Below are 24,202 nucleotides of genomic sequence, written 5' to 3'. Positions count from 1 at the left end.
CATCATATCGCTAGAAAAAAGTTCAAACATTCGATACACTCCGAGGGTAACCTTACAACTGGGTAATTGTTTGTGAAAATTTGAAGCCAATATATATACATATATATATATATATATATATATATATATATATATATATATATATATATATATATATATATATATATATATATATATATATATATATATATATATATATATATATATATTTGAACGATTAAACACTTTCTAAAATAACAGGGATGATTTATAGCTACCCTAAACATTGTTCAACTTGAAATGCAAATGATTATCTGTATTAAATATCCTATAATTAATGATGATCAAGAAACGAACGGTTGAAATCCAAAATCGATTATAGTACAGATGTTAATTGTCGAAATATCACCACTGATTAGCCATCACCATCACCATGTTATTGGAAATATTTTTAGTCAGGTCAGGATGCTCACACATGCGATTAAATTTGACTGCCTTCTAGCGACTAAATAAGCATTACATTAGCATCATCTATCTAATTAGCACCATCCGGAAATAGCTCTAATCTACAGGCTTTCTCTAATGGTACTGAACAACCAAATCATTTAAAATCGAACACTCACAAATTTCTGAATGAAGAGGATCCGGCGCCAATCGAAGATGACGACGATAGCCTTATGTTGGTTATGAAGGACGACGGGGCAGCAGAGAAAAAAAAAACAAGTCACAGACGAATCAATTCATCAATTCTGCATCCGGCTGCCACGAACCACAAACCGACTGTTTTCTCGACCGACTCGACTCGGTGAGGTCTTTTTATGACTAATTTACCAACCGGCTGACTGTCTGTCTGTCTGACTGACTGAATGAGTGGGTGACTGACGGACAGAACGGTCCTGGATCTGCCTGTGGCTTGTTTGACTTGTGCAATTTTAATTGAATATTCTCATTGGAACACGATCGGTTGTGCGAAGGGGCCAAGTCAACTGAGTTCAGCAAGCTGCAATTAGAAGTAAATTGATCAATGTTTCTCACTAAGAACTGACTGTTTTCATAAGATTGAATGATACAAGCCGAGCGTTTGTTTGTTTTTTTAGGCGACCGTGTTCAATTGAGGGCAGAGGATGTTTTCGACTGGTTAAAACCGGGTATAAATAAACGATATAATAATAATAATAATGTTTTCGACTGAATTTTAACTACCCCAAGGCGGATCACACTGTATTTTGCGATTGGCCCATGATTTGAAAATTAAGAACTAAAAAACAAACAAAGAAATGATTTTAAAGCTCGTAAATTTATGTGATACAAGGAGAAGCCTTTAAACTGGTTTTGGACAATTTCTTCATTTGATACCGGTACAAATCTGTCAGCTAAATTGCAATACAAATTTTTTTCAAAGCAAGGTTTTTCCTCAGTAAAGTTCATCAGGAATCAAAACTAATTGGCACAAACGGCACGTTCCCCTTTTTTATTTAGAGATTTGTACCTCACCGTTGCTTCTTGCCATTTTCCTGATGGGAAGGGAAGAAAAACGGAACATGAAAAGGAGTCGTAAAGTGGGTGAGGTGGGAAAACAGCACAAAACAAAAAGAAACAAATCGATGTCAACATTTCATAAGGGCACATAAACCAATGAGAGTTTCTCTTTGTTTACTTTCTCTTTTGTGAATATCTCCTTAATTTTCACATGTACCTACAAAGTATTCGTGTAGAATGAAAGACAATATCCCCATGTTTCCAACAGTACCAGATATGTAACGAACGTTTATATAATAACGCAGATATAGTCGAAAGAGAAAGTAAACAAAGACAATCTGTCAATTGTTTTTAGTCCCTTTTGAAATGTTGACGTCGAAATCGTTCTGCATCCCCGAAAGAATGCTGTATCATCTATATGGGCCAGAATGCACATTTAAAAAATCTCCAACCCCCGAGAGGATTTAGAGATTTTACAAAAGTGACACCATTCTGCATTCCCGGAAGAGTGCATAACATTTCGCAACATGTATGAACAGAAGTAAACTCGGCACCCCATAAAGGGATGCCAAACAATCTGCTAAAACCTATTTAAGGTCCATACAGAAAGGATCCATTCACTTCAGGAAGAACGATGAATTCCTCTGATTATAGCTCCTTACCACATTTGAGAAATATCCTTCAATTTTAGCTCCCCATAAACAGATTCAACCATGTATGAAGTACCAAAAACCCGGATACGTTGTTGCGTCAATACGGAACATTTTGACATTTTCAGATCAAATCTGGTCAGAATGCTTTTATCTAAGCGCAAGTTTGCAAGTTGTGCCAGTTTGGATGCAGCCCAAAAACGAATCCTGTACTTTATCCAACTAGTTCATAGGGGTAAGACTGACCCAATTCATAGAGGTCCTAGTTTGTAGATTTGAGATTACGATATGTAACAATATCAAATTTAACGTTTGAATGATCAAATATGATGTACGATAACGAAAGTTCGAGCACATCGGAGACAAACAAATTTACCGACTTATACGAAATTCTATCAGAGCAGATGTCCAAAACCTCCTCTCTTCTGGATCTTGCAAAAGTTGGACGATTTCCTGCATTGACTATGTGCATGTTTGTACTGTTCCAAACTCCATCAGATCATATCATAGCCTCTCGAATTTATATCCGTACTGTCCCAAATGATATGGTGAGCATTTACGCCACCTCAATCCTTTCCACTTAAGTCATTATAAGCAGTAAATCACTTTTGCAGCAATATGATACAACCATTTTTTAAATCATCGCTTGGCCTGTCTATGCCATCAATAGTCATACCAACTGTGACAGCACAAATATCCTGAGTTGTGAGCTCCATTATGAGAGAAACATCGAGAGCACTATTTGGAAGTATGCATGCTCGAGGCATTTCACGTGGATTAGTCATACTGGAGATTGATTTGTGCTACTCTAACCATTATCAATTAAAGTAATGAACACTCCATCTCCAGCACTTCTCATACAACAACTAGAAGAAACCAAATATATTGGCTTATAATCGTCTATAGCGAACCATGGAAGGGTTTTAAATGTTTTTGTTTACCCTAATGGTTATAGAAATATCAACAAGTAACATATCAATATAAAACCAATAATATTATAGTTGAAACAACCAGAACGGTTTTTCAAGTATTTGACTGATCTTGCATCTCTACACGAGCAGCAAATCTGCATTTCATTGTAACAAAAATGTGCCAATCAGTTTCCTTCCTTATCCCGTTACAATATGGTGCAGGCCCGTACGCAGGATTTCCCGTGGGGGGGATTTTAATTAAAAAAGGAATCGTCAAATGTTGATTTGATGTCAAATTTCAAAATTTGATATCTAAAAAATGGTCATCAAACTAAGTTAAATGGTACAATTTAGAATTACTTGCTTTACTAGCATTGGATAATTCTGTTCCATTGGTTTTCGAAATTAGACCAATTTGTACATTTCAGTGTTTTAATGTTAATTGTGTGGTCGTGATCCATAGTGACATGTCTTCATTTGCCATTTGCATTATTTTTCTATTAACATTGCGATTTTTCCAGGTACCGAAAAAAAATCTTTTAATGCTGTCACTTACAGTCCATGTGATGTAGTGGTATAAGTGACGTTAACGTCAAAACTGATTACCGCTCAATTTTCTCGGATATGAATTATCCGATATCAAAAATTTGAGGCTCGGTCAGTGAGTTGATTTCGTCGGTCGCATCGAAATTCCATGTTTCGTGATGTATTTGAAATGTATTCAGCAATACCGTCGTGGTGGAGTAATATCATCAATAAAAACAGCGAATAATATTAACATACATGCTGCGATGAATAATAATTATAACTTTAAGAAAAACATGTCAAAGCGTCACAAAGCGTGCTATGGAGTTGATTAATATTACCCTATTTAGCTTGAATATCATACACAGAAGTAACAGGAGTGCAGGATTTGACTACGCCAATTCAAACGTGCCCTTGAAACACTGCGTCAAATGCTGCGCTTCAGTTACCTCTTTAAATCAAATTCATGTCGAATAGCGTTTCATTGGGTTTAATCTAGATAGTGCATGAACATCATCATCAGCATCAACCAGCTAGAAATAAAACAAAGTCTTTTGTCGCTATAATCACAATTTGGGGAGGTTTATTTTTTTACTAGTATTGCATTGTGTATTGGTATTGCGTAGCGAAAGCTGTAAAATTAACATTATCAATTGGATTACGATTCAATCTGATTATTTTCATAAAACCTTCATCTAGCATTCATTTCCATTCATCTAGTATTCATTTTATTGCTATTAAACAACAGGTTGCGAAATAGAATACGGTTTGTATTAAAAGAGAACATGTGTTGAAACTCCGTAAACCGTGCCGTAACGAAACCGGCATTTTTCCCAACTTTGGTGATAGAGACTGTTAAACGAGCATTCCTGAAAGTTACAAATTAACAATTTTCCCCTAATTGAGCACCCTCATGCATATAAATTGACAAAAATCATTGATGTACAAACTTCTTTAATATCACCCATCACTGAACTTCCAAAAGATGCAAAATTTGCAATTTTCTACGATTTTAAAAGTCTGATTGACACGCGTTATCCTTAGTTAAAAATTACTGTAGGACTACTGTTGTCACTAATTTTCACACCCCTCATTGGGATCAACGATTTTAGATGTAAATGCTGATCAAATCGCCCAGTACTTTGATCATACAGGAATCAGTGATAATAGTAGCTCAAAATCCTAATTATTAACAATTGTGCCGTACGCCAAGGAAAGTAATTGAACAAGTCTCAGAAAACACAATTGCCAAAAAATGTAGGGTTTAATATTATTACAAAATTGTATGAATATTAAATTGTGAACGGGAACTTGCCAGAGAGTTAATTAGCACAAGCTGCTACACCTGTTCTCATGCGAATGGAGCACTCAAACTCCGTTCTTGGCTAAATGCGCTGAGAACGAACGAAGCGTTGTACATCCATTTCTGCCGCGGTACTTAAAGGCGCGAACGAGTTTTTGAGAGCAGCTAATGCTCTTCGCCTGTGCATGGGTGTCTTCTGAGAATGAGAACAAATTTGTCTCGCAATAAAAAGAGTGTAATCTACAGTTCCCACCATTTAAAAACTAATCGCCATTTTAGTTTTGTTACCCAATTTTTTAATTCACGGTGTTCGGTTGTCTGATTCACAATCGGAAATCTTGATTTACATTTTCCTGCTCAAAATGGGCTTCCACCTCTGATACAAATATCAAGAACCTTTTAAATAATTCTGAATATTTACATTTTAAATTCGTGTCCTCCCAAAAATGGTGAAATTTTAAACTATTTTCATTATTGGTATTTTTTCCAACAGATATATAAGATAGGGAAAAGTCTGTTAAAATGTAAGATTTTGTTCCAACTGATGGAGGGGGGGGGGGGGGGTGTATTGGTATTGTATTGATCGGGTGCTGGTACAGAAAAAAATTGTCGGGCTCGAGTCGGGTACGGATGCGGATTTTTTAATTCTCGGGACGTTTTTCGGGTTCGGTCGGGTAAAGGTAAAGTTTTATTTTTTTATCGGGTACGGGTCGGGTTCGGTTTTGGAAGAAGAATTACGAGTCTAGAGTTTTGTCGAGAATACAACTTACTTTACTATGGGACGCCTTTTCAAAATTTACCCTGTACAAGAATGGGCAGAACATAATCGCCAATATCTCTTGATGTACTTAACCCAACAACATAATTTGTTCTACAAGCTATCGGAAATATAATCAGGAATTTGTGATTGAATGTTCAACAGCGTCAGATAACCATAAATAACTGAGAAACACGGTTTTTAAAAATTTTTGAAATAATGAGGAAAATTCAATACGCGTGCTGGCCTTTTTCGCACCCGGCGGCTTTGAGATAGTAATGCGTCAGTTCCGATTATTTCCTGAACGAGTATAAACGGTAAACTTTGATTGAAAATCGTTCATTTCTTCTAGCGCTTCAGACGGAACTAGATGTCAAGGTGAAGTTCTCCCACCGACATTAGTAAGAACAAACCAAGTATAAAGCGTCAAACGCTCAAGTCGTGCTCTCATTTGGACTTCGGTCGCCAGGAGGAGCAGTCGGCAATGAAAGCGCAGACGTTTTGCGTGGTACATAAGCTCAAACGCACAGGCCGCAGAGTCAGTTTCCCTTCAAAGAAGATCGATTGCATCATCCTGCTGCTGGTCGTTTGCACTGGAGAAAAATACAGCGAAAAATGGACAAGAATGATGAACATTATGTAAAACCCTTCTAATGGCTCCAAATGGTATCTAAAGAACTATAAAGATTGCTTCTTTGCAAACCGGTAATTAAAACCATCAGTGTAGTGGAAGTCTAGGATAATTTGATAAGCTTTGTGCAATTTCCGCAGTGCAAAATTCGCAACAGTGTTTAATATTTTGGAGAATTACATAATTTGGCCTTACTGAATGCCAGAAATTATTCCCGTGTAGCCTTTTGAAAATTTCTTTTACTGAAACATTCTAATCCAAAATGAAATAATCGACATCAAAGTTTTGTATGTAAACCCAAAGGATTATGCGAAATTTTCCTTCACTATACTGTATACGGCCCACTATTCAACCAGTTGTATTTTGTAGTAGAACTTTCTGCTGATTTGCTATATAAAATGCATAGCATTGACTCAGAATAGATTCGAACTCAACTCGTCACTCTCCATCACGAACGCCTTCATAAAAGGTTTTTTTACAGAACCACCATTATTTTATCATAAATAACTATACTGATTAGCTTGTAATATTTAATTGTATGTCAGAATGTTTAATGTAACTAATTTGAACTTTAGTTCAGGTGTATTGTTTCTAGTAATGAAAAAGGGGAAAGCTTGCACAATTCACACAATCGATCAACTAATTGATATTCGGAAGTATGAAGAAAGAGTGTCAGTTTTATTCGTATTCACGACATCCAGTTATGTCTTTGACATTACACACCCGTACTTTTATAATTCCATTTTTGCTCGCTATCATAAACCTGCTTAAAAATTTAACCTGACACCCCTGATGTGAACGGCATTAGGCTTTATGACAGTTCATTAGGAACCACAACTGCAAATAGCTTTCAGACGCAAAACTCAAAACAACTCAGCGCCTTTTATGTTTCAATTTATGAATCAAGAAAACGATGATGTTAGCAAATTATCGCATAGAGCAATATAGGAATCGAATATCCATTGCGGAAATAATAACAAGCAATGCAATATTTCCCTAAATAATTTTTCGGAATGGGTAAAACTTTTGCATGAAAAGTGAACCTTCAGCTTCTTTAATACTGAACTATTTTTAGATATTGATGCGAAGCGATGTTATATAATCAATTTTCGTAATAGAAATTAAAGGTTTAACCAACTACTGTGTGGAAGAAACTACCAGACCTATTATTTCAGTACAGATGCAACAAGAAAAATAAGACAAATTTATGGGTAATTCTGACGTTCCATTTACTATTTCCAATAAAAAGTTCTGAAGCTATCCAAAATAATGAAAATAAATAGTTTTGCTCTTTCTTTCTAGCATTTGAGGTATCGCCTTGTTTGTTGGCGTGGAACACGGAGGGCGAAACTTACGTTAACAAATGTGTGGTAGAATAATCCAGTCACAAGAGAGAATAAAATTAAAAAAATATTTGTTTGAGCGTCTACTGATGAAAACTATTAATTGGAGAAGATTTGAGGTCGATTTAGAAAACTTTTTACGGTTTTTCGTCCTTTTCAGTGATGGTAAGCAATTTTTAACACACTTTACCTTATATTTCCGGATCCGGAAGTCGGATCCAGAGGAAATTCAGGAATTACGTATGGGACCACAGGACCTTTCATTTGAACCTAAGTTTATGAAAATCGGTCGCGCCATCTATGAGAAAAGCTAGAAAACATATTTTCAATTTTTGTACATTTTTTTCAACCCAAGTTTGTGACAATCGGGTCAGCCATCTCTGATAAAAGTTAGTGCACTTATTTTCACATTTTTTTGCACATTTTACCCCATAATTCCGGAACCGAAAATCAGATCTAAATTAAATTCAGGAATTTAGTATGGGACCTAAAGAGCTTTCATTTGAATCTATGTTTGTGAAAATCGGTTCAGCCATTTTCAAGAAAAGTTGGTGCACTTATTTTCACAATTTTTTGCACATTTTACCCCATTATTCCGGAACCGGAAGTCGGATCCAAATAATATTCAGGAATTTTATATGGGACCACGAGACCCTTCATTTGAATCTAAGTTTGTGAAAATCGGTTCAGCCACCTCTGAGAAAAGTTAGTGCAAAAAAACGTTACATACACACATACACACACAGACATTTTGCGTACCTCCGGGCCTGGGTTCAAAAGTCGGTTTTCACAGTGATTGCATAACCTTTCTATATGAGAAAGGCAAAAACACGACAAAATGGAATGACAGTTTCGCCCTTTATAGTTCTTTGTATTACTAAAATTGAGATTGTTGTAGAATCCGAATTTTTAGGAAAATAAAATTTTTATGCATATCGTTCCTGTGTTTTCCTTAGAGGGCTTCAGAAAACTCAGTTCCCCGCTGTACTCTATGGAAAAATTATTCAGTCTCGAGGACGTCGTTTGGAAAACTTAGTGGTTCCTGCTCATAATACGGTGTGTTACGCTAGTTCACTGTTCGTTCGAGGTGTGATAAATTGGAACTTGTTGCCACCTGCAGTAAGACGCTCTCCCTCGGAAACAATTTTTAAAGTTGGCTGCATCGATTTTTTCGATCGTAACTAGTACCTAGTAGTATTTTAATTGTTAAAATAAGAAATTATAAGTAGATATAACTAGATATAAGAATGAATATGCGAACGGTGAAATCGAAGGTAGTAATAATCAAAAGATGTCTTATCTTACACTACTGGACTATAAACAAACAAGCAAACAAACAAAAAACTGTAGGATTTTGAAGCCTTTATTCGTAGGAGAGAGATTTGTTTACTTTTGTAAGATTCGCCCTTCTTTGAAAAACAGCTGATTTGTACTAATATTATGTCGTTTTTGCTTTAGGAAACTGAAACTGACCCAGGGTAGTTTCATCAAACAAACACTTATCACGAAACTGTGTTGAATTCGCACTTAGAAACGGAGGTAACCCAAGGCAAACCCGGTGTAAGAATCAGGTCCGAAACTGACTCGATTTTCAGTTCAATGATGTTGAAACTAGGTGCGGAACGGGCTTCAAACAAACGGTTTAATAGCAGTTAGGATGGAAGCTGAGTTTAGGTTTGACATCAAGCGAAAACGACATTAGTGTGAAAGTAAAAGGTTCCTGTGAAAATTATTAGCGCAAAAATTACAAAAATTCATAACATAACAAATGCACCTCAATCGCTCAAAATGCTTATTACCTTCCGGAAGACGATGGTTCAATAAAATATACGAACTCAAGCACCTGCGTAAACGACTATTGAGCCATTGACGGGTGGACACAAGCAAGAAGCTAGAGTGCTTAAATTTCCGATAAGAATTCATTTTATCACACCAGAGTGTGTGTGAAAAAGCGAAAACAAACATCGATCACTATCAACAAGTGTGCTTCGAGCAAATAAAAACAATCTACAGAACACCAAATTCGTTCGTACGATATCTGGTACAGAAATTGTCACAAAAAAGCACACAGTTTATTCAGTTCGTTACCGACAGTAACTTCGAAATTGATGAATAAACATAGTTGTTTGAGTAATGTGACTCAGAGTAAGCAATTATCAAACTTTTGTGAATGCCGCAATACGCATTATTAATGAATTGTTATCACTTTACAATTTAGACCAAATAGTTCAACGAGAAACTAAATATTGGACATGTTTTGAATATATAAAAATCTCCTAATAAATGAGCTCTGGGAGCAATGAACTGCATTACTTTGACAACAAACGGACTAATCCTAATTATGCATTATGCAAAAAAAATAGACTAAAATATTCAAATCGCTTCAATAACCCAAATACGAAGCTCCGTGCCATGCTCCGGGGGACAATCCGGGTCTGGCTATTCTCTCTCTCTCTCTCTCTCCTGTCATGTTCTCGTGAACCAAAGCCCGGCTTGATGCGGTAATCATTATTTATTTATTCATTCCGTCCCATTTAGCATCAGCAGGTTCAAAACGATGCAATGGCAGCCGGGCCGGGAGGTAGGCCACTACGACAAGTTAGCTAGCTACAAGCATAATTTTCTAATACAAATTCTGTCGGGGCACCCGTTGTTTCGGACTGACCATTACCGGAGTTCCGCAGGGTAGGTGGCTCGAATGATTGGGGTTTAAACCGATTCGAAACCCATTCACATCCAAGTAAGATAAACAAAACAAACAAGCAAACAAACAAAAACAGGTGCAAATAATAGAACGCGCATACATACACGCACAGTAACAGAAAGTACCGCTTTTTGATAATAAATCAGCTATTCACTGCTTTTGATACGCGTCATTCGCGTATCGTTGCTAACCAAACCCGAAATTATTGTACAGCACTTTGTAGTGCGGCATTCCCGCACCTGCCTAAGGGTATCTCCATCAAGTGGTCATTGGCCTTTTCGGTTGTGGATTACCAACAGAAGGTGCCGGTGTCTAACAGTAACAGTAATATGGAGTAAGTATGGAGTTCATTTTCTGTTTATTTTGTGTAGCTTTTAGTATTAATAACCTAGCTTTTGCTTTTGAGCAATTCCAGGAATGAGTAGACGAAAAAGTGACAAAATCAGAATCGACCTTCTCCGATTTGGATAAAACTTTGCACATGGCTTCAGTATGACAAACCATTAGTTTTGAACCGGTTGAGAGGTAAATCCGACTCACGACTGATTTTTAAAAAGGGCGTATGTATTTTTGCATTTCACAAAAATTGCCTTTTTCAAATCGTTGTAACTCGGAAACCGTTAATTGTACAAAAATGGCGTTCAGGAAGAAGTTGTAGGGAATCGATTGGGCACTTAAAAAAAATATATATACACTGGAAAAATTTTTTGATTTTCTTCTCAATAATTACAAAATAATCCGAAAAATAAAAAAAAATCATGGTTTTAATTTTTTTTTGATAATATCCTATCCGTGCCTTTTGAAAAATGAAGAAGTTACAGCTAAAATGATTTACGGGTGCATGCAAATCATCAAGTTCTTCTCGTTGTAATTCGGAAACCATTCATCGTACAAAAATGGCGTCCAGGAAGAAGTTGTAGGGAATCAATAGGGCACTCTAAAAAATATACACTGAAAAAAAAAGATTTTTTTTTGGTAAATTATAAGCGTTACATACGTTACTTTTGTGTGAGTTATATGTCTCACGAAGCGTTACAAGCGTGACTTTTTGTAAATTTTAGGTGTTACGATGCGTTACATATGTTACTTTTTGTATATTTTAGGTGTTACATGCGTTACTTTTTCGTATATTACAAGTGTCACGAATTATGGGTATTACCACAAACGAATTTCCAGACATGACAGTCACGATCTTTTTTTGGCGCACATCTGTGGTCCTCCGTGAAACTGGCACCAATGGTGATACATTGGTTGCATTGCTGAGTTCCCATCATACATTCATAATGCAAATGCCAAACAGTGAGAACCCTTTCGATTCGGTAGCTCATTTGTATATATTGTGGTTTTATGGCACACTATGGTTGAAATGATAACAATGCAATTAATCTCGCGCTCCACCAAACGGTGAGTGCGGTCATTTCAGAAGGTACCGGGAACGAACCACATTTTTTAAAAATGTTTATAAGCACGTACATGTCTTTATTATTTATCTTTGGTATTACGTAGCGTTATAGGTATCACGAAGCGTTACATGCGTTGCTTTTTCATGAGTCATAGGTGTTACATTTTGAATGTAAATGTGTTATGAGGCGTTACATGCGTTACATTTTGTAAATTATAAGCGTTACATACGTTACTTTTTTGTAAGTTATGGATGTGACAAACCGTTGCTCGAGTTACTTTTTGTTAGTTACAGGTGTTACGAACCGTTACATGTGTTACTGTTTGTGAGTTACAAACGTTATGAACCGTTGTATGCGTTACTTTTTTGTCTGTTCTAGGTATCACGAAGCGGTACACGCGTTACTATTTTTGAGTTACAAACTTTATAAACCATGCGTTACTTTTTCGTAAGTTATAGGTGTTATGAAGCGTTACATGCGTTACTTTTTGGTGAGTTTAACGTGTTACATTTTGAAGGTAAAGGTTTTGAGGCGTTACATGGTTTACATTTTTGAAAATTATAAGCGTTGCATCCGTTTTTTTTTTGTAATTTATAGATGCGTTACTGTTTCGAAAGTTGAAGGCGTAACGTGCGTTACTTTTTTGTAAACTATAGGTGTTACGAAGCGTTACATGCGTTACTTTTCGTAAGTTAAAGCCATCACATGCGTTACCTTTTTTAAATTATAGATGTTACGAAGCGTTACATTTTTGAAAGTTATATGCGTTACATGAATCACTTTTTTAAGATTAAGGTATTATGGGGCGTTACATGCGTTTGTAAATTAAAAGTGTAACGCTTACTTTTTGTGAGTTATAAGCGTTACAAACCGTTACATGCATTGCTTTTTTGTAACGAAGATGTTACGAAGCGTTACATAAGTTACTTTTTTGTAAGTGATAGGTGTTATATGCATTACTTCTTTAAGAATTGCGAAGTGTTACATGGGTTACTTTTTCGAAGTTATGTTGCACTGTTGATGCCACCTTGCGGATCAACATAATCCACAAAGTCATTACTTTCTACAACACACTTTTTTGCACCGTACTGCAATGTCTATCCTGACGTCTCAAACGAAAACAAATCTACGACTTTATGGCCGCAAATACGACTTTATGCCCGGTGGTTCTTCTTGGTTTTGGTACCTCATGCAACAGAGAATTTTAACACAAATTGATGATCACATTTCCGAAGGTATGTGGCAAAAATTATGTTGATACATTAAATACAACAAAAGATATTCATAATTTATTACTTTTTCAGAGGATAAATTTTGAAAAGGTGCCCCATAGTAAAGTGAGACGTATTCACGTCAAAAACTCGATTATATATTGATTTGTTTTTGTAGTCTTGTTGAGGCGTAGAACCGTCTTGAGCTAGTTTTAAATGTGATCACTATCTAACGGGGAAAACAGATTGAAAAAGTGGTATGCGAATGCAACTACGCAATGTTAAACCGCGAAAATGTTACCGCAGAGACGGGACTCGAACCCGTAGTTAGCTCATCAGCGGGGAAATTGTTTTGCCAATTAAACTACCCTGCATATGAAAACACATGAAGCAACAGCCCAAATGACTAGAAGAACCAAGCATGCTTCGCTTTACTTGGCCGCCACAGCATTCAATTATAGTCCTCTATCTCTATGGAAACACACAACAGAAAACAAAAAAACACACCGCATCACAAGTCTATCTTTTCTTCTGCTTTGCCGTCAGACACTGATTTGACAAGAGACTAAAACATCTTTTGCTGCCTTATTATGTTTACTAATATTTTTCAGCACAGCAAAAGCTATTCATCATTCGTGGTCTTATCATAAAACTGTTCAAAATTTTAACCGAAGACAATCTAACAGTTATCAACTGGCAGCATGTCTCACTCTTACTCTTTACCAATGATTTGGCGACCTAGTAGTAATCAACCACGAAGTGTTTTAATATTGAGAATAAATCTTAATAATTCACCTATTTTTTTTTCGTGTAAAGCCCCAAGCACATGGATATCTTTCCTTTCCTTTCATCGAGCTGCTTTCAAGCTGAAAATAGCCCAAAGGAAATCCCATTGCTTGACTCCACTGACTGCGAAAGAAAACCGGGAAAAGTGCCAGCTGTTCGTCGCCACACAAACTGGGCACAGTTCATTCCACTGAATAGCGTAAACTCAAACAAAACGGCAAAATAGGAACACGACCCATTAGAAAAGAGACCAGTTTATAGCGTAAACATAAAAAGACCTTGCAGTATATTGAAACTGCATTTGTTCCGGTGGCCGAGCTGGGTAAGTAAGCGCCGTGAAAGGAAGTAAAAAAGCGATTCCCTCCCCCACCAGGATCATTGAACCAAGAACGAATCGTGAGCTGCGGCGGAGTGTTTGGGCCGTCAGTTAGACGGACACCAATATTGATTAAATAACCCACTTTACCTGACTGCTCACTCCGTCGTCGTTGCCGCTTCTTCCCACCGGTGAGTGGTTTCAAGATTTCGTGTCTCGTTCGAAATGGTTTCGCTTTTCTTCCTTATTTGTTACCGCCTCCGGCGCTGATCCGTACTCCGACGATTTTTTCACTGACTTTTTCTTAATCCACGAATTTGTCTCACTTGCACCTACTTCTCATATCGCCGCTAGGTTCCGGACGAATTACTAATTAGGCGACGGAAAACTTTCCGCTCACTATTATATCACATTCGCACAATTTGAAACAGAGCGTAACTTGCCCTTTTCTTTGCACTGGCAAAACCAATCTTTCTTTATATCCACTGAATGACATAGAACTCTTGATTTTCGCCTAGCCAGCGACACAGATGACGGTGACGATCTTTCACGCAAACCACAACAGATTTGGCTGCGAAATCAAACCCCCTTCTTTCTGCTGATGATGAAGCAGATTACGCGTTGGGAATTCGTCTCGCAAATTAATATCCCGTAGCTCTATGAAGCAAATATCGACCACCCCCGATGGCAGCTATTAGGTACCAGCATCGGGTGCACTCTGAACGAAATTATCGGTCGAGCGAAAACGGGAGAAACAGTTTTTGCCTTATCTAGGAGGCAGCAACACTATGGAGGTAAATAACTGCACCCGTACACTACACTGATTGTGCTCAGCCAGCACCTGCAGAGGAATCGAAATCGAATGCGTGCGGTGGAACTAGCTGGCGCTACATAACAAACACAGTAAAACAGCCCGTCTTGTTGTCTCGAATGGGAATTGCTATATCGACGATCGCAACCAAACGCTGCAGTGGCAGTCTAATACTTTTCGGCTATAACTGATGGTAATGCTTATTATTGCATGATGGTTTGGGCGTGTATGTGTGTGTGTGAGCAAGCATCCAATGTGAGTTGATGCTGCTTCATCAACATAAAAAATGTAAACAATTCAATCATGCTGACAGCCTATTTCGACAGCACCAGAGATGCCATTTTTACAGATTTATCTGCACTATACAGATTTTTACACGCGCATACAGATTAATTAAACTCAATGCAGATTTATACATATTGCATAAAAAATGGATAGAACAAATTGCTTTTATTATCGTCTGAACTTTCTTTGGTAGTGACGAGATAAAAGTTTCGTAATCAATAGATGAATCACAAATTGATCTGAAAATCTTGAAATGGTGCTGCTATTTTAAGTTGAGTGATGAGATCCCACAGCATTTTACCAAGTCAACATAATGAAAGTATATAAAAATAAAATACTATTTTGTTGATTCCGATTGTTGATAAAAAATTGCAACATAAAGTTTGTTAGGTGGGCCAAAATATATGAAGTTGCCAAATGTTCGTCCTTGTGGATTGAAATATGCATATTGGAAACTTATTGAATTTCTCATTATACAAAAATAAAATGATGGAATAACATTACAACAACAAATTTTTATTAGAAAAAATTGGATTTGATAGTTGATACAGATAAATACAAATTTTTCATTCAGTATAATACAGATTTTTTATGAAAATATCTGGCATCTCTGGGCAGCCCTGTCAGTTTGCATGATTTGTGGAATTATTAGTACAATGCTTCACAACCCTGAAAAAGCTAAACGTTCATTAGATTTTTTATCGTGACGTCACAAATGAACAAGCATTCATCCTTGACAGTTCAGCGGTACTGTTTACAAACAAGCTTAAACAAAACTCGAAGAACACGTCTTAAACAATCATCTTTACACTTTGCAACTAGTTACTTTTATTTAAAAAATCTCAAAAACAAACCGTATCCAATCGTGAACAAATGTTTAAAACTCTGTTTAGGCGATATGGACCGTAAATGGTCTCATCCAAATTGTTAACAAACAAACAAAAAAATATCTGTTTACAAATAGTACTGCTGGACTGTCAAAATGTGTTCATTCGATTGAGGTTAGCAGCAGCGCTGCCAACTATACCGATTTCTCGGTATTTATACCGATTTTTGGACTCGATACAGGAATACAGATATGCTCTCTCAAAATACCGATATTTCAATTTTCATACACTCAAGCAAATTGAGTAGTAAAAATCATAAGGCAAATTTTATGATGCATCAAAAATCACCAAAATCATAATTTCATAAGATTAATATGAACAATATACCTCTGCAACATACATCTCATCTAACACTATAATAGTTTTCATACGAACAACATATGAACTCCACAATATATGAGAGAAGTTATGTTTGTTATAGAAATTTCGCACAATATTCCTAAAAAGTTCGTATGAATTTCATAAGGCGTTCTATTGGAATTCCAATTTTCGTGATTTCATAAGGCGGCCTTATGATTCGCTTACGATATTCTTGTGGCTAAAAACCATACGAAATCATTATGAAATTCCATATATTTTTTGCCTGAGTGTACAGATAAATACCGATTTTCAGTTTTTGTGTTGGATTCCATAGGGGTAAACCAGGTCGAGCGACCTTTTTTTTTTTTTTTTGGTCGCAAAATCAGTTTTCGCACTAAATTGATGTTTGATTTTTCGAGAAAGATATTGTACAGATAGTTTTTTTCGCCAAATACAGATTTTTGGAAAAAAACAGTTGACAGCACTGGTTAGCAGTGACGGTAAAAAACCTAATTTGAAGAACACTGCACGCAGCGATGCCAACCCTACGAATTTATCCGTAGATCTACGGATTTCTGTCTTTTCTACGGATCTACGGATGAACCTCTCAACATCTACGGCTTTTGCATTATTTTTTCGGAAATTTCCCGATTTTCAGTTATTTCTCTGCATATCAATTGAAAACAATTAAATATTGTTCTATTATCCCCATAAATTTTTTGGATAGTCAATTAGGAACGTAATAATACATTTATTCGGTAAAGATCACTTAGTTTAGGTAGCCTGGCATTTACGGCTTTGACCTCAGTAAAAAGTGGCATTACTGACTGCACCCTCTTTGACTATTAGCACATAACTCATGGTTTTAGTTGCGATTACATATTTTCATAAACTGTAACAATATGTCAAAATTTAAGTATGGATTTAAGTAAAATTTACTCAGGCCATGGGTTCTCTCGCATTTATTCATACATTAGAGTAAGTGTTGAGTTTTCAAACATTTGAATGAAAAACATATTTCTTGTAGTTCAGTGCGTTTTCGTTCTCGGAATATTCTTATCGAATTTAAGAATGCAAGAATACATGGTTTTCCGTGTCCGTCTCGAGATTCGGTTTTTGCAACCATGAACCATCAATCATAGGTGTTTTTAATAGAAATTTTGTGGTTTCAATTATGCTAAGTGAGAAGTCCAACGTAAGGATATCAATATCATTTGACTCCAAACCAGTCTAAAGGCAACGCTTTTCTGTGCATTCCATTGATTGGTAAGAAGAACTACTTTTTAGATAAGCATTACCGCAGCAGAATTTCTTTTTTTTCGAATTAGAGGAGCTCAAACTCTGAGTTAAACTTACTCAAATTTTGAGTTTAAAATACTCAAATTTTGCCAGCTTCGTCCTTTAACTCAAAAATGATTGGATACGTGGTAATTCAGGTTAAAGTACGTATACTTTTTATGAATTTGAGTGATGTGTCACTCAATTTTGAGTTATGTTCATTGAGGGTGTGAGAATCATATTAACTACCAATATTTGCCCGTATAAATAAAACGTAAAACGTGAATTTCGGTCATGAGGTGAATGAAAAACTGTGGAGATAGTAACACAGACTAACATACAGGACACTCAAATTAGATTCTTCAATAATTTTAACGGGCATTTCGAATATTCCTTTAGTTAGGACAGTACTCGCATATGCCATGATGGCGCCACGTTACCCCATAAAAAACATCTTGTCTGTCATCTAGACTGTGTTTATTTTTTAATTTACCAACAGAGTTTCTATTCATACAGAATTACCTGTAATGTATTGATTTGCATACGTCCATGCGAATTTCATACAGGCTACAGATTTAATACATATTGCTAAAACTATATACAAAATTGTGCCTACTTCTCATCCTCCAACGCAATACAAAATCGAACCCGTTTTGTTACAATATTTAGTTGCCTCTGGTCTGCCGCCACTTAATTTCGGGTGAAAATTACCACCACAATAAAAAATAGTCTAGATGAACAACGTTGCGAAAAATAAATGGTTACCTTCCAACATTGCGAAAAAGTTGAATATATTATCAACGCAATCCAATAATTTATTGTGGCTATTCATTTTCAAATATTATGATGAAATCAGGCATTCCTGCTAGCAGCTGATCGGTGTTGACAAACGAGGGGAAACCAACTAGTTCCTTATTAGGAATTATGGAATTAGGCTCTTTGTGTGAATAATGAAGTTACGCCCTCCCGCACATTTTGTTAAACTGGATGAATTCCGCGACTAAGACAAATTTAAGGGTGATTTTATCATCTCATTTACTATACACCCAAACCTCCATTTACGTAACTTATATATGTATATATGTATTAATATACGTTCGCATGTTTACAAATATTTGTATTTCCTAATACATATAAATATTGGTAAAGTAAAAGCGATCATTTATATGTATAAATATGTACACATATACGCAAACGAGTGAGTGTGTAAACATACATACATACATATATAAGGTTCGTAAATGGAGGTTTGGGTGTATCCAGTAGTAAAAAGCACGAAAATCATCTAAAATAACGAAAATAAATAGTTCCAATATGTAGCGAAACTTACCTAAACAAACGAAATGACAGTCTCGCCCTTTATGGTTCTTTGTATTACTAAGATTGAGATTTTTGAAGAATCTAAACTTATCTTAACTTATCTCTCTGCCATTTTTGCTGATATTCTGTAAGAATTCCGGCAAGAGTCTAGCAACAGTACAACAACCGTTTCTGGCAAAAAAATTCGCCTAGCGATCATTGCCTGTTCTGTTTCTGTCGGATTCTTGCTATACAAGACTGGCCGTTTTGAATCGGTTATACATTTCTAGCGCCTTAGTTTAAAAAATATTTCATATGAAGGGCAATAAATTATTAGCCTTCATATATACTTACTATGGAAAATGTTATTGGCACAATGATGCTAAAATAAAAAGCAGAGAAGATACTTTCTTGTTTAGAGATGATACTTCCAGCAAGAGCTGTCAAATCGGCAAGAAAATTTTTAATCCCTTCACCTTTTTACAACTTCTTGTAAAAACGGGCAAATTCATTTGAAAAAAAAATTAGAAGTAGTGGAAGAAAAAGTTTTTACTCTGAGGTGATAATGTTGATCTTAATTTATTGTGCGAAAGTTAACGTTCATTCGTTATTATTATAGGTGGTACTCGATCACTAAATATTCTAGTACTTGAGAAATCAACATTATACTGATTTCTGTTTATAAAATGTTGGTCCGATAAACCTACTTTCACACATTTCTGAAGATTTTCCATGTTTAATCGTAGTTTACACTAGAAAAAGTAGTAGTAATCACTTTGAAATTGATTGCTGATATTTTGTACTATTTAATAAGTAGATATGAAAATTTTCAGATGAATCCTCTACTCCTTGGTTCCCTTTTTCATTGGCAGGTGTCGCTACCGCTAATCAAGTTTTGCGACAATGTGGCAATTGTCAATAACATTGCTTTCTAACACCAAAAATACTCATATATCAATTTCATCTACCTCGTCTCAAGATTCGCTTTATTTTTGTATGTACATGTGGGATTGACGAATATTAAAGGAAGTCGATCTAAAAAAAAAGGAAAAGCGAAATAAGCATTTATTGTCTGAGTTAGTTCGGAGTTTAGAGTAACTTGTCTCCTAAGAGATTCTGATAAAAAATATTTCAATAGATTTCGCACTTGAAATTATGCTTGTCTGTGAGTACCATTTTTAGTACAAAACAGTAGCTTGCATGCAAGTGTTTCGTAACTCTGTACAGCGTTTTTTCTCAGTGTAAGATTTACTGTCAGAAAATTGGTGTTTTGACATTCAGAAGACAAAATAATCCATCGTTCGATCCAGATTGAAAAATAAATCAGATCTATTGTAAAAACTTAAAGACCAGATGAGTGTTTTGCTGAGATCTTTAAGCCGGAATACTCCTGCCCTATGGTAATTACTAACCGAACAAAAAACCAACAGACTTTGGAATGGAATCTACTTTTATACTTCCAATTTCCAAATCATTGATTGTGTAATCACGATTTTTGTGTTCGTACATTTATAGGACGAAGGCGGCATTCTCGACTTCTTCCGTCGTTCTAAATGATTCGAGTAAGCACAAGGAAGCACCTATTATCGATGCAAATCTGATCATTGCTGATGACGTCGAACGTCGCGAACGGGAGAAACAGGCCAGCACAATCGCTGTTCCGGTTAAGGTAGAAAGTTTCAATTCGATTGCAGGAATCACAGATTTCATGAACTGGGAACATTATTGTAGGTTGATTTATCACCGATTACCGGTGTACCAGAAGAGCATGTCAAGGAGCGCCGGGTACGTATTTTCATGCCAGCTAAAAATGCCATGCAAAGCGGCACGGATAATATTCATCATTGGACCATAGAATTCGATAATCGCGAACGCTGGGAAAATCCACTTATGGGATGGGCTTCCTCGTAAGTCCAGCGTGCTGGATCGTTTAAGAACCTATCGATCATCGGTGATTGTTTATTTCAGAGGTGACCCACTGTCCAACATGCGAGTCGACTTTGCATCACCCGATGAAGCAATTGTACACTGCGAAAAGAATGGCTGGAGATGGTTCGTAGATAATCCGGAGGTGAAGAAGAAGAACCGTGTCAAGAATTACGGAGTCAATTTCTCATGGAATAAGCGCACCCGTGTTTCCACCAAGTAGGCTTCCGGTACGTCAGGATAGGTGGCATTAGGTGATTACTTGTAAATACAAAATTGGAACGGAGTAACGGTTTTCGATGCCAGAGAATAAATATTCACGCTTCTGAAACGATGCGGTTTTTTTTTTCTTTGAAATGTGAAACGTCTTGACGATGGGTTTACACTTTATTTATTACTCTTAGGCTATTGGTTTTCATAGAAGTAATAGAAACAATTTTCAACGAAACAAAAACATTTTTTCGTACAGTCTAATTATTGGAGGATAGGACGGTTTCAGTTGTAAGCTCGAAAGACAATGTCTTGCGTTGGTCAGTTTGGTAGATTTAATCAGTGGTTGAGTCCAAGTGCAGTTGTTCCAGCTGAAGTTGCTTCCGGATGGCGCCCAGCTGAGTTAGCACTCGCGGTGAGCCTGGTGACACTTTTGTTCTTTCCACGGCGGGTATCTAAAGAAAGAGATACAAATAGATTGTGTTTAGCGTAAGCATTTGTTCTATGATAACATGCATTATTGGCAGGCTGTCTGTACAAAGCATCTAATAGCTATTTTGTAACAGAAATGTATTCGCAGGAGGTGAAGTCTAAAAGGTAAATCGTATCGCCAATATTGCTTACCTTGACATTTTTCTTAGAGAAAATTAAGCTGCGAAAGGAAAGTAAGCAAACACATTGAACAATTCAGAAAACTGAACGCAAAACTGTAGAAAATAAATTATTTGATAGCATGAAAAAACGTGTTTTGTTTTTCAATTATACACATTTGAACTTTACGGGGTAGGAAGTCGAACTCAAGTCATACTGCGTAGAAGGCATCGAGTAACCCCATCACTCTATATTTGTCCTCGGGAGTTTTTGGAATGTTTTGGAATTTGATTTCTCGTGGGAAGTAATGTTTCTGCACAATGATGTCTCAATTTTTTAGGGGAAAACACTGAGAGCTGATCTTCTTGGGTAACCACAGGTTTGAACTTCTCTCATATAGGATTTCTATCATAAGTAAAATATAATGTAGTCTTTTTGGATTGAAAATTCAATTTCCAGCTTTTGATGGTTTATGTTTCCATATTTGGACAAGTTCTGGAGCACGACCTGGTGAATTTGTATTTATTCATCGAAGGGTTCGATAGCTAAGTGCTCACAAGCCCCCATTTGCTCAAGAGAACGGCGCCTACTGGGTGCTAATGCCTTCTGCATTAGTAGCAGAATACCCTCTCATTCTGCTACTAATGCAGAAGTTTGTTTATATGTGATAACTATTGAAATGCGAAAAATAATTAAAAACCTTCATATGGTTCAAGTATTTCATTTAGAATTTCAATTTATCCAGACTTTTTTTCATAAAAAAAACCCTGCAATATTAGCTAATCATCATTACCTGTTTTAATAAACAAACTGCAGATTTAAGACAGAATATGGGGGACAAATTTATTTAAATTCAGACTTAGAACAACATTGGCGGAAACTTAATAGAAAGAAATGACTTAACATACCAAGCAAGGTAATGGAAAAGGATCAATGGACTACAAGGTAAAGTAATGAACTCTGCAGAGAGACATTATATTATCATATATTTCGTAAAATAAGGAAGGTATGGGGACTCAACAGAGCACCCAATTAAAGCCTTGGTATTACATTCCTGTAGTGAAATTTGACCTTCTGTTTCAACAGACTTCGCAGCCGAATCAGAGTGTACAGAACCATTACATAGCTGGATCTATGATTCTATGATTCTACTGACACTACGAATCCTTCCAGGTCGGGGCTCGAACAGAGCCCCCTGAAGGAATCAATTTGGACAAAGAGAGTAGAGTCGCTAACTTCTTGTTGCTAACATGACATGGAATTTGGGCGGGCTCTTCTTCACACCTATTGAGATTGCCGGTCACCACAACGGCTTGCACTTCAAGTGACTTATGTGATCATGTCATCAGAAGAAATCACCATCCCTCCAGTAGTACGTATAAACGGAAACCACGTAAAACGCTCCATCCGTTATAATTTCTGTAATTTCCAGATGGTAAGCAAGATATTCTGTACACACTGCCAAAAAACCCAACGATAGAGTTAAATTTACCTAACATTAAGTAATCACGATTGTTTTTTTTTATGTTGAGTGAAAAGTACCTTAATAGCGGCCCTTACACGATCATTAAAAGTGTCATTACTAAGTAATGACACTTCTGCTCAAACGCTCATCATGCATTACTGTACATCATTACTTTTTAGCATTACACGTTCATTATTAATGATGAGTATTTGTGACTACTCCAGCACGGGGCTTGAAACCAGAATAACTTTCCCTCAGTAATTGAAGAATATTAGCAATATTCTTTATCTTAGTTTAGCTGAAAATAAATTTTATTTGCCATTGGAACGTTAAGGTTAATGAAACATTAATAATTTTAATCTACACTTTGTCATTTCCAAAAATTTTTTTTTAACGTATAGTTCTGAAGAGAATGTTTACTTCATGGTTGTCAAATTTTCTCATCTAATACAACTGACGATATTCAGCACTTCCACAAAAAAATAATAAGAAGAAATAATTTTGGTAATGATGAAAAATCCGGAATTCCATCATTACTCGTGTCATTACTGAGCTTGCAGACCTTACACGATCAGTCATGTACGTTTTTAGTGATGACATTTTTAATGATCGTGTAAGGGCCGCTAATAAATGAGTATTTTTCATTCAACAGTTGAGTTTATTCAAAGAAGTTACAGTTGGGTGAAAAATGTTTGTGTGTTGAATCACAATATTTTGGTAAGCAACAGAAAAGTAACAACTGTTTATAAACAAAGTAACATTTCATACGATTTTTATATATAATTGTGCACGAGAATCTGTCGTTATTTGTAGCGTAAGTATCCTTGTGCTATAACGTTAATAATTTTAATTAATTTATCCTGTTTTTTTATTTTTTTATTTTGAGACAATGGAAAATATAGAGATTCAATCAATAGTCTCGACAGGTAAAAAAAACAGCTCCTGTAGCTTAAACCAGCAGCCCAAGCAGTGCAAAGGTAAGCCAATTATAATAATAACAATCACACGAGAAAAAAAACATTGCGTTAAAAACACCCAAATTGATCTCCTTTTCGGTTGTGTAGTTTTAACTCAATCAGTACTATCCACGCAGTTACTCAAAAATAAGTACTCCCGATTTTACCCAGAATTACATTCCTGCATGAACGTTGG

General features: G+C 36.2%; 3 protein-coding genes across 10 annotated transcripts in view; 1 reads left to right on the top strand and 2 right to left on the bottom strand.

The window, feature by feature from the left end:
* LOC131439572 (probable beta-hexosaminidase fdl) overlaps nucleotides 1–15,007 on the bottom strand; it is a 111,420-nt gene extending 96,413 nt beyond the window's left edge. Inside the window, exons 1-2 of one of the 2 annotated variants that reach the window (XM_058610746.1) lie at nucleotides 14,149–15,007; nucleotides 603–979 (exon numbers count right to left, since the gene is read on the bottom strand). The gene's annotated coding sequence lies outside the window, so the exon portion shown is untranslated. The remainder of the gene's footprint in view (nucleotides 1–602; nucleotides 980–14,148) is intronic. The other variant, XM_058610748.1, reaches the window with a different exon arrangement.
* A 5,102-nt stretch (nucleotides 15,008–20,109) lies between these two features.
* LOC131435379 (NADH dehydrogenase [ubiquinone] iron-sulfur protein 4, mitochondrial) lies at nucleotides 20,110–21,118 on the top strand. Its single transcript, XM_058603199.1, has 4 exons — nucleotides 20,110–20,258; nucleotides 20,374–20,527; nucleotides 20,590–20,765; nucleotides 20,827–21,118. Exons 1-4 carry the CDS (start codon nucleotides 20,212–20,214, stop codon nucleotides 21,005–21,007), a joined length of 558 nt encoding a protein of 185 aa, XP_058459182.1. The 5' UTR covers nucleotides 20,110–20,211; the 3' UTR covers nucleotides 21,008–21,118.
* A 37-nt stretch (nucleotides 21,119–21,155) lies between these two features.
* LOC131435377 (basic-leucine zipper transcription factor A) overlaps nucleotides 21,156–24,202 on the bottom strand; it is a 57,537-nt gene continuing 54,490 nt past the window's right edge. For 6 of the 7 annotated variants that reach the window (XM_058603191.1, XM_058603193.1, XM_058603192.1 and 3 more), the window contains one exon: nucleotides 21,156–21,449. In XM_058603191.1, the coding sequence (XP_058459174.1) occupies nucleotides 21,330–21,449 (120 nt within the window). In that variant the 3' untranslated portion in view covers nucleotides 21,156–21,329. Of the gene's footprint in view, nucleotides 21,450–21,618; nucleotides 21,647–24,202 lie in introns of all 7 variants that reach the window. The other variant, XM_058603194.1, reaches the window with a different exon arrangement.

The sequence above is a fragment of the Malaya genurostris genome, chromosome 3 (assembly GCF_030247185.1).
Source record: "Malaya genurostris strain Urasoe2022 chromosome 3, Malgen_1.1, whole genome shotgun sequence".
Classification (NCBI taxonomy): domain Eukaryota; kingdom Metazoa; phylum Arthropoda; class Insecta; order Diptera; family Culicidae; genus Malaya; species Malaya genurostris.
The sequence above is the reverse complement of the archived record's forward strand: the minus strand, read 5'-3'. Positions and strand labels throughout refer to the sequence as shown.